General features: G+C 45.1%; 1 protein-coding gene across 1 annotated transcript in view; it reads left to right on the forward strand.

The window, feature by feature from the left end:
* The window catches only part of Dut (deoxyuridine triphosphatase), a 9234-nt gene extending 4480 nt beyond the window's left edge, over positions 1–4754 (forward strand). Inside the window, exons 5-7 of the mRNA XM_005364395.2 lie at positions 3830–3904; positions 4046–4116; positions 4385–4754. Of these exons, the coding sequence (XP_005364452.2) occupies positions 3830–3904; positions 4046–4116; positions 4385–4441 (203 nt within the window). The 3' untranslated portion in view covers positions 4442–4754. The remainder of the gene's footprint in view (positions 1–3829; positions 3905–4045; positions 4117–4384) is intronic.
* The last annotated feature ends 5411 nt before the right edge of the window (positions 4755–10165 follow it).

A 10165-nucleotide genomic window follows, 5' to 3' on the forward strand; every position in this document is an offset into this window, starting at 1 on the left:
TGTCAAGTGGGGTTTTTTTGTTTTTTTAAATGAGAAAATTGGCTTAGGATTGTGTTTCTAATAGGATCAACACTGCCCATCCCCTCACTGTCCTGTCTTTATTGTTCTGTGCCAGTGTGGGTTGTTTAAGGAAGGCGAAGGGCTCTTTGCCCGGACTTGTCTACCCGTGGGCCTTGTGTTTTGGAAAGTACTGTTATCTCCCATGGTGGCACTAGGTGGCACTGTGGGGCAAGGCAGATAGCCTAAATAGTTTTCTGCTGTGTGTAGCCTTAAGGTTGGTATTTACAGTTCTCTCTTGGATTAAGAATTCCCAGGGTTTAGTGAGTTACATTTAATTTTCAGAAGTACTTTTTACAGACTGGAGAGATGGCTCAGCAGTTAAGAGCACTGGCTGCTCTTCCAGAGGAGCTGGGTTCAATTCTGAGCACCGCATGGCAGCTCACAACTGTATGTAACTCCAGTTCTGGGGTTCTGGCATGCTCTTATGACCTCCTCAGGCATAGAATGCACGTGGTGTATAGACATCTACGCAGGCAAAGCACCCACACACATAAAATAAAAATTTTGAAAAATTTACTAATTCAAATATAGCCACTTGGGATATACTAATTACCTAACTTAAAGTTATAAAGGTTTTGTATATTTTTATTGAAACTTCAAAGTGTTTTGAAAGGGACTGTACTCATCTGCATAATAGAATTTAGTGTGCCTGCTTCTGAGGGGTACGAGGGCTAAGTTCTGCGTGTGAAACAGCCAGGAGTGTTTGGCTGGCACATACTTTATTTCAAGTTAACAGTTCTGTCTCCCAAGGACGTAGCAGATTTTTATGTGGAAACTTCTTTTTCCCCTCCAACCTTGTTTCTAAATTTTGCTCTGCTTAAACCAACTGTCTGGGGGAACATCATGTAATTGGAAGGTTAGTTTGCCTGGTGGTTGGTGTGAGGTTATTCATAAAATCACACTGCGGTATGTTCTTGGATGCAGAAAATCTAAGGAATTTTTCTTAGGTACAAGTTTATCATAGTTGGCCACTGAAGGGAGATGCTGTTAGAAGCCTCAGGCTGGAAGAAGGGTCAAAAGGAAAAGTTGACTCTGCAAGACTGTGTTCTGAATTCACATCTGGTAGGTGTGGATCCTTTTCACTAAAGTTTCCAACAGTGACGTGCCAAAGTCTTGACACAAAACCTTGCCTGAAGTCGATTACCGACTGCCAGTTCCAGTGCCTGGTTTTTCCAGTGATAACTTTCCAAGATACTTGGTGCATTTTCACGAAGAGATATTAGGACACACTGATCTTCATGCAGAGATTACACACAGCGTTCACCATCTTCAGAAACTGCACACGGCGTTCATCATCTTCAGAGATTACACACAGGGTTCACCATCTTCATGCAGAGAAGGTCTTTCTTTCTTTCTTTCTTTCTTTCTTTCTTTCTTTCTTTCTTTCTTTCTTTCTTCTTATAATAGTGGTACTAGGATTGACTTCCAAGGGCTCACACAAATGCTCTCCCCTACCCCTATTTTTTTCTTTCTCTAGTCCTCTCTGTACTTGTAGTGGCTTTGTGGGTTCTGGGAATTGAACTCAAATCCTGGAAGAGCAGCCAGTGCTCTGAAGTGTTGGCCATGTCTCCACGCCCTCTTTTCCTGTCTTCATGAGAGAAAAATCTCTAAGTTAGCAGGTGAGCCCTGAACATGGCAGTTGTTCTGCATCAGCCTCCCAGGCAGTTGGCCTTGAAGGCCTTTGCCACAGGAGCCAGCATTGTTTTGGTTTATTTGCTTGCTATGTAGATTTTCAAATTTTCATGTTCCGGGCATATAAAATGACATGGCCTTGTAGGATTCAAGACACCTAGCTGTTTGAATACTCTCAATAGGAGAACTTTGCAGATACATAGTGGAGATTTTATATATATCAGAAAATTACTATATTTACAGCTCATGAAAAAACATAAAAAATCATAGATAAAATATGGAAATATATGACAAGTGTCCATTGTACATATGGAAAGAATGTCCACCCACAGGGAATGAAAAGACCATGGAATCTTGTATTTCTCATTGACCAGTAGATAAAAGACTGTTGCCATCTGGTCCTAGCACAAACTCAGCTGTGCCTCTTTTATCTAGCAATGTATGTATGTGTCCGTCCTTTGACCCAGATAGTTCCTGTGACTTACTGGAGATAGCACTGATGTGCATCAAAGGCTGTTTTGTATATCATAGCAAAACCATGAAAGCAGCTTGAGTGTTTGTTATGTAAGATATTTCCTTCTACACATGCATATAAAGGGATCACTAGCATTTATGCTGTTTCAGTGAATAACTGATTCTTTGGGGCGGAAGAATTAAAGTCATTTAATTACTCTTAGAAACTTTATTACTATAATATTGGTTTTTACCTTGTGATGCTACTTGAGTAATTTAATAGTTTCCTAATAAAGTACTAACCAAAAGATTTGGAAGTCAGCCCTGGTTATCTTACACAGACTCGTTTGTAGTCAGTATTCTTGTTAGGCTGTGCCTCAAGTCTTCCACAGTGGAAGTTCTCCAGTCTTCTGTGGTCATTCGCTCCAACGTGGGACAGCACACATTTATCCTGGGGTTTCCTTGTGAAGTGCAAGCTGCATTATTCCTGCAGTTAACCTTTCTCTAAAGAGTATGAGAACGGCTGGCCCAATCTTTGTCAGTTCTTTTCCTAAGTATTAAAGAGTAATAAACTGATAATAAAGGGAACCTTATATGATATTTGGATTGGTAAAAGGTTTGTTGCTATTCTAATAGAAATGAAGGGCTGTTAGCCACGTTATCTGTGCTTGTGGGAACACATCAAGTTCCAGACTCTGGGATGGCTGGGGGCAGTTGTGAGGCCTGTGTCTTCTGGGCTGTGGCAAGGACCTAGCTCAGGTTTCTTGTAAGGATCCATATAATTTTGTAATATCAAACATGTACTAATCAGATATTTAAAAGTAATCTTGGGCCAGCAAGATGGCTTGGCGGGTAAAGGTCCCCACTGTCAAGCCAGGTGACTGGAGTTCATACCTGCATGTGGATGGGAGGAACTGACTCCCGGAGTTCACACCCTCATGTGCATGGGAGGAACTGACTCCAGGAGTTCACACCCTCCTGTGCATGGGAGAAACTGACTCCCATAGTTGCCTTCTGACCTCCCTCATGCTGTTGCAACAACAGCAAAAATTTTAAGAGAACTCATTAAGCTTACCAGCCAGTGTTAACTGAACTCTCGTGGTTTTAAAAAAGGATAGTGGTTTGAATTGAAAGGGAAAAATAACAGCAGTTCTGCACCATTTTCTTGTGCAAGTGGACTATTTTAGTAGCTGCAAGACTGCTATATAGCATGTCACCACTGACTTTCCTCCTGCAGGTTGCTGGGCTCAGAGTGTTGTTTCTCTGATCTAATCAAGCAAGGCTGTTAGCGGAGAAGACTGAAAGCCCAGATCTTTTTCTACTAGTCTTTTTAGCATGTGAACTGGGAAGTCGGCCAGGAGTTTGGAGAGGATGTTTGCTTCACCCAGCTTGGAGTACAAGATGCTCACCACTTACTTGATGAGCATTCAGGACGGATTATTGGAACATGCTTTTAAAAATACTTGTTTTTTAGTAATATCATTTGTTTCCAGAATGTGTAGGACCGAAGTGAAATTCACTTTGTCAGGTGTAAGAAGAAGAATCTGAGGAAGTCTTTGGAAAAGTAGTTTTGAGATAATAATCTAAGACACCTGCTGTTCTGATGGCATAAATCAAAAATAACTATTCTAAATTCATTTTAAATAATTTTATTTAAATTATTTTAAATTATTCCTTCCTCTAGCCGGTGTCATAGACGAGGATTATAGAGGAAATGTTGGTGTCGTGCTGTTTAACTTTGGAAAAGAGAAGTTTGAAGGTGAGTTAAATATGTAGGAAATTTTGAGTTACCTGTGTTAGTAAAACTGACCCTAGTTCTCATTGAATAAGACAGGACAGCAAATACATCTATAAACATCAATAGTAATCTGTGTTTTCTTTCTTTTTTTTCCTTTTTAAGTAAAAAAAGGCGATCGGATTGCACAGCTCATTTGTGAACGGATTTTTTATCCAGACTTAGAAGAAGTTGAAGTAAGTGCAAATGCCGAGTGGGGAAGGAGTGGCGTCTCAAAGTGCAGAGCGGGGATGTTTGGGAGTGTGCTGTGTGTAGCTAAACAGTGTGCGCGACCCGTGCTAGTTAAGCTAGGTTGGTTTTTCAGTGTGAGGCTGTTGAGTGTTTTCATCTGGAAGAGCGCAGCCTTTCGGATGGTGGGGTGACAGGGTAGGCTAAGGGTTTGCGGGTTTTCCGGAGAGCTGTGACGGATTGATTGGCGTGTCTTCCTCCTCTCTTGTCTTTCAGACACTGGATAACACTGAAAGGGGCTCAGGAGGTTTCGGCTCCACTGGAAAAAACTGAAAATTTGCTAAAGTGTTTTGCTGTGTCAGCGCTCTAAAGAGAAGCTTCAGTTCTGGTAGCATGCCATGTCCTAGGATGCAGGAAAAGGGGACCTGTTAGGTCACATGGGAACGTCTCTCTTTTGCGTCTGGTTGCCTGTGAGGGTAGCACTGAGAGGCAGGCTTGATGAAACCAAGTATGCAATTGGTTTTTTTTATTGTATTATTTAAATTCTAGTCCTCGAACTACTGGTTTTGCTCTAATTGCTTTATCGATTGTAAGTTTTTTGTTTGTTTGCTTGTTTTTTAATTCAATAAAGTTGAAGTCTTTAGCAGAAGCTGTCTTTCACATAAGCTGACTCAAGAATCAAAAAGAGGTCAAACAGTCAGGGCTGTAACAGCACTTGGGGACTGAGTCAGGAGCATTGCTGGGAGTTAGAGGCCAGCCAGCGCTACTGTGAGATGCTGTGTGAGGAGGGGGAGGTGTTGTGGGACTGCATTGGTGCTGTGTGATTGAGACCGTCAGGTCTCCTCGCCCTGGATTGGAGCCCACAATGGGCAGACTCTAAAGTAGGACTTGTGCGTCACTGGGGAAGGGGCTGCATCCAGGAGCAGAAGGGACTCAAAGGGACCTGCTCCTTACAGCCATGGACCTAGAGCACACCACACAGCCTGCAAGCAGCTCAGCTGGTCTTGAGTGCCTCACTGTGGATGGAATTGGGGAGGGATTCTTCCCCGCGCTGCCTGATTTATCACACAGTTCCCTGGCCCAGTAGGACCGGTGTTAGCTTTGGATTATCTGCCTCTAATTACCTTCCCTCGTGGTCCTGCTGCTTGTGTCTGCTTAGCCTTGAGGCAGTGACAGGGTAGACAACTTAAAGACAGGCCAATTTTAGCACTAGTAACGACGGCGCTGTAGTCCGTGCCTGGACACTTCAGTTATTTTCTGTCGGTGTGAACTGTCCCCTCCCACCCTACCCATCATTTTAGCTGAGAAATGCCTTCTTGTTTTTAATCATCCCAAGAAGAGGTGGGGACGGTATCTTCCCCAAACAGATGAGTGTTCAACTCCCCCACTGGAGGCTGGCTGTGTACACAGATGTTCCCATGCTGCCTTAAGTGAAAAAGGAAAGGCACGCCCTGAGGGAGTGCGTGAAAACCTGTAAAAGCTGTTTATTTGAAACTATGTGGCTAAATTGGGAAGGTTTTTTTTTTTTTAATTAAGCAGATCTCGTGGAATAAGTCTAGTGCCTGTAAAAGATTTTAGACAAAATTTAATTAATGACATCATTGTGTTTTGGTCTTATTTTAAAGTGGGTTTATGGGAGTGGGGCAGGTGCCACGGTAGCTACTGGTCATGATCTAACTCCTACTGAAGCCCCCAGTGCCAGCTTCTCGCCTCCTGGAGCACATGGACGCATGCAAATACGGACATATACACAAATGTAAAGAAATGTTTAAAAATAAATCTCTAGGAAAATACACTCTAAAATACTGCTTATTTTTTGCCTGTGGCAGTTGGTAAGTTTTTTCCTTTTTGTATTTTCTATAAATTTTAAAAAATGACCAAAAGTTTAAAATATATATATATACACACACAAATCTTTTAAACTGCATTTTCCTCTGATTTATTTTTTTTTAACTATTGATTCTTTGGGAGTTTCACATGCACCCCAATTTCACTTATCTCTCCGTCCCCCCAAGTCCTCACCCCTGCAGCGCCCCCCAAAGGAAACAACGTAAACAAGCAGGCAAACAAACATAAACAAGAACAAAACAAGCAACAACAAAACTGCTTCTCCTTTCCCAGCTCTCCAGAGACTTCTTCACTCATCCTGGTGGCACTGGGGCCTCGGTGTGTCATAGTTCACCCTTTTGTCTTATTAGCTTCACTAGCAAATTTTTGCTCTGAGTCGCTGGTCTGGTTCAAGGCCTCTGGTCTCTGGCACACTGTCACTGGATCCTCAGTGGAACTCCCCTGGGATAGCCTGTGGAGATCAGGACCAGTCCCTTCCAAGCTCCAGCACGTCCTAGGTGGGGTAGGGGGTGGGCCTGGGTGGTAATTGAGCTGGTCAGTTCTAACCACCACCCACGGGCCAGGGGCTGGAGTCAGCTCCCCTCCCCTCAGGGTTGGTTCACCCTCTCCTGTAGTGAGGGATAGGCTCAGCTCACCTGAGTGCAGGGTCATCTCTCTTGCTGTAGTGTCCTGCGAGAGGCGAAACCAGCTTTCCTTGGGTCAGCAATGGTGACATCCAGACGCAGCTGCTGCCCAGAACCGTGTCTGGATTCGTGGTCCTACCTCGGCTGGGATCTGGGCTAAAGTCTGCGTCCCATATTGGCATCAAAGATCACTTGGAAGCCCATAGTTGGAACCGCGGCCTTGGTGGTCCCCGTAGCCATTTGGGTGCCCGAACTATCCCGACCTGAGTAGCCAGAATGTCATCTGGGTCCAAGCTGCTACCAAGGGCCGTGTCTGGATCTGTGGTTCCGCTGCAGCTGGGGTCCGTGTTGATGTCTGTGGCCCATGTCACCTCAGGGACGTTAGGAACCATGCGAGATAAAGTCGGAGGGTCATGCTGAGCTGGTCCTATGAAAGTGTGTCTAGGTTTTGAAGAAAAACAGCTATAAGGAAACTGAATTGAAGAACTTTACATTCAAGGTTAAGTTAGGTTCTTACTACAAAGATTGAATAAACTTCTAGCTCTCCGGGTTTTTTAATTGTAAAGAAAATGTCTCATGTCTGGGTAAGGGCCCAGCTTTTAGGGCCCAGACTGTGACCATGGCAAAATGCTGCCACCTGGTGGCAGCTTTTTAAAATGAGTGAATTTTATGGGTAAAAGCACCACCCTTCAGGTTTCTGTGTCTAGTGTGTGGGTGCTAACATTGCGTTCACTCAAATTTGGTCTTTTATTCGATTATATAAATACAACAACTGAGGTAATGAACTGTCACAGCTATCCCTGTGACCATTTAATATATTGAGTCTCTGTAAAATAAAGATGAATATCATACTAGACAAAGTGGCGACCATGTAGCTAACAAATCATGCACAGCAAAATTCGCTCGGCCAGTGGTAGCAGTTATCCTCAGGAAAGTAGTTTAAAAACAGCCTGGCGGTGCACACCTGAGATCCCAAACTCGTGCAGACAGGAGGATCACAAGTTTGAGGCCCACCATCGTCTCAACTTGGAAAGAGTGACGGAGGGGTAGGCAAATAGAGGCACAGCACAATTGTGATCAGAAAATGGCAAAGGCAAAGCAAACCAGACTAAACAGGTGTGGAATAGTGTACGTGTTTTTAGCGGGAGTTTGCAGGGCTACCCAGGAGGGGACACAGTGCCAGGGAAGCTGCAGCCTGCTATGGAGCCATGGAGATCACTGGAGCTGAACATCACGACTAATCTAGTGTCTGACAACTTGGTTAAGCTGTCACCAGCAGCCATATCGTGAGCAGAGACTGGCCAAGGAAAGATTGCTGCAAGTGGACAGAAACGAAAACCGTGGTTATGAATGAGCAAGACAATGTGGGAAAGCGAGCGGTTACAAACGGACAGACAAGGGAGAGCCGAGGTGTGCTTGTCTTCAGACCAGTCCAAATGCAGCAGTCACAGTGCTCGGATACTCGCCCAGCCGCAGCTATCGTGATGCTGGGATGAGCCTACCTGCGGTTATCGTGATGCTGAGCTTGGGTTCTTGAGTGGTTCCGTTATCCCTTGCCCTTCCACGGGTGATGTGAATCCCACTTTCCAATGAGATGAACCCTGAATCAAAGAGGAGGCTGGACTTATGTCACACTATGCAAGTACAAATTCAGTGGTTATCCCTAAGGGAGGGGGAATAAGACAAAAATGGGTTTCCATAGGCTCACTCGCTGTGTTGGAAAAGACATTATACTCAGGTGGTTCAAGACCTGAGTATAATGGTTTCTCTGTGTAGCCCTGGCTGTCCTGGAACTCACTCTGTAGACCAGGCTGGTCTTAAACTCAGAGATCCACTGCCTCTGCCTCCCGAGTGATGGGATTAAAGGTGTGCGCCACCACTACTCGGCTTGAACTGCCCTAGAGAAGTGATATTTTGATATCAGAGGTCATATTTTAGCAAGTGGTGGAGAAATCAGGACGACTGACAGGAAACTGAGGAAGTATATTTTGGGGAGGAGGAGCAAAGGCAAATAGGAATAAAATCCACAGCTGCATTCTGGGAGATGGCAGGGGCAACAGCATTAGGGGGGAAAGCCACCACCACACCAGGTTCCTGTCCCAGGGGAAGCATGGCATGATTCTGTTATAGCCAGATAATGTAAGTCAGAAAAGAAGCTGCCTGTTGGCTGAGATTGTCTCAGAAAAAATGAAACACTTTTTCACCATCAAAAAAAAAAAAAAAAACATATACAGCCAAAGCAAAGAAGTTGTCTGATGACGAAGCAATAAACACCAGAAGGTGAAGTTGAAAGCCTTCATTTATTTCAGTTAACTGATCCCTGTGCCCAACTCTCTCTGCCAGCCAGCTCTGTCCTGGAATGTTACCAGTCTCCATGGAATGGAAACCGTCAGTCTCCTGGGAAGGGTGGGTAAAGAAAATGGTACTGGCAGAAAGAGACAAAAAAAAAGTTTCTTCACACATTTGGAGACAATAGCACGTGCCAACTGTGACATACCCACTTTTCCATCGCTTAGGGATATTTTGGAAACTGGGTGAAAGCCAATTCTCCCCACTCCCCCCAGGCCCTAGTTCGCTTTCCTTCTAACCCCTTAGGGCTAGAAGGCAGGGAGACATAGCTTCCACTTTGTTAATTTATGTAGCTGTTGAGTGGAGATCTCGCTTCTGTGCGCATTTCAAAAGGAGTGTTTCTGACGGATAAGCACACCTTTGGGGAGTTTGAACAGTAGCCAAACCTCAGTCAGACCTTCGCTCAGACGTGTGTGTGTGTGTGTGTGTGTGTGTGTGTGTGTGTGTGTGTGTGTGTGTGTGTGTGTTTCCCAAGCTCCGAGCTGGGGTCAGCTGAAGCTGCGGCATGGTGAGGGTGCACCGCACCAGCCCTGAGTGCAGGCCTGTGCCCTCACGCTCAGGTTTCCAGATCAGCCAGAGCTGTGTGAGCTGTGCTACAGTTAGGGGAAAGGACCACAGGGATACAGGGCGGGGTTTTAAAGGTTGTTTTATTTGGCCCAGCACAGTATTAATATTGAATATTGTTGTGCTTTCCTGTCGCTTTAAGGGACAAGCCACGCCCACTCCCATTACCTCTGACCTGCCTGCTGCCATCTTGGCCCCTTCCTTTTCTGCTTCCTTGACGTGCACTTTTTATTATAAGGAAGACCTGGGAATGTTATGGTTTTTGGTCCCTTTAAGAGACAAGCCACACCCACTCCCCTCCCCATCCGCTGAGGCAGGCTGATCTTCAGCTTCCGGCCTGAGCTCGCTCCCCTTTTCCATCTTCCTCTCGGAGAGGTAGCTTCGCTTCTGCCTCCCTCCCCACTTCTCTGCTTCCCCTCTTCACTGTCTCTTTCTCCTCCTCCTCTCTCTCTCCCTCTCTCTCTCTGTCTCTTTCTCCCTCTCTCTCTCTCTCTTCCTCTCTCTGTCTCTCTCTTTCTCCCTCTGTCTCTGTCCCCCCCTTCACCCTTCCTCCTCCATAACCCCCTGAATAAACATTCGACCTCATGTCGTGTTTATCTATGTTTCTGTCTTCTGCCCGCCCGCCATGTGTCTCCCGGCCTGGAACCAGCCATAGATCGGGGACCAGCAGCCG

This window comes from Microtus ochrogaster, assembly GCF_000317375.1.
Source record: "Microtus ochrogaster isolate Prairie Vole_2 chromosome 14 unlocalized genomic scaffold, MicOch1.0 chr14_random_1, whole genome shotgun sequence".
In the NCBI taxonomy this organism is placed as follows: domain Eukaryota; kingdom Metazoa; phylum Chordata; class Mammalia; order Rodentia; family Cricetidae; genus Microtus; species Microtus ochrogaster.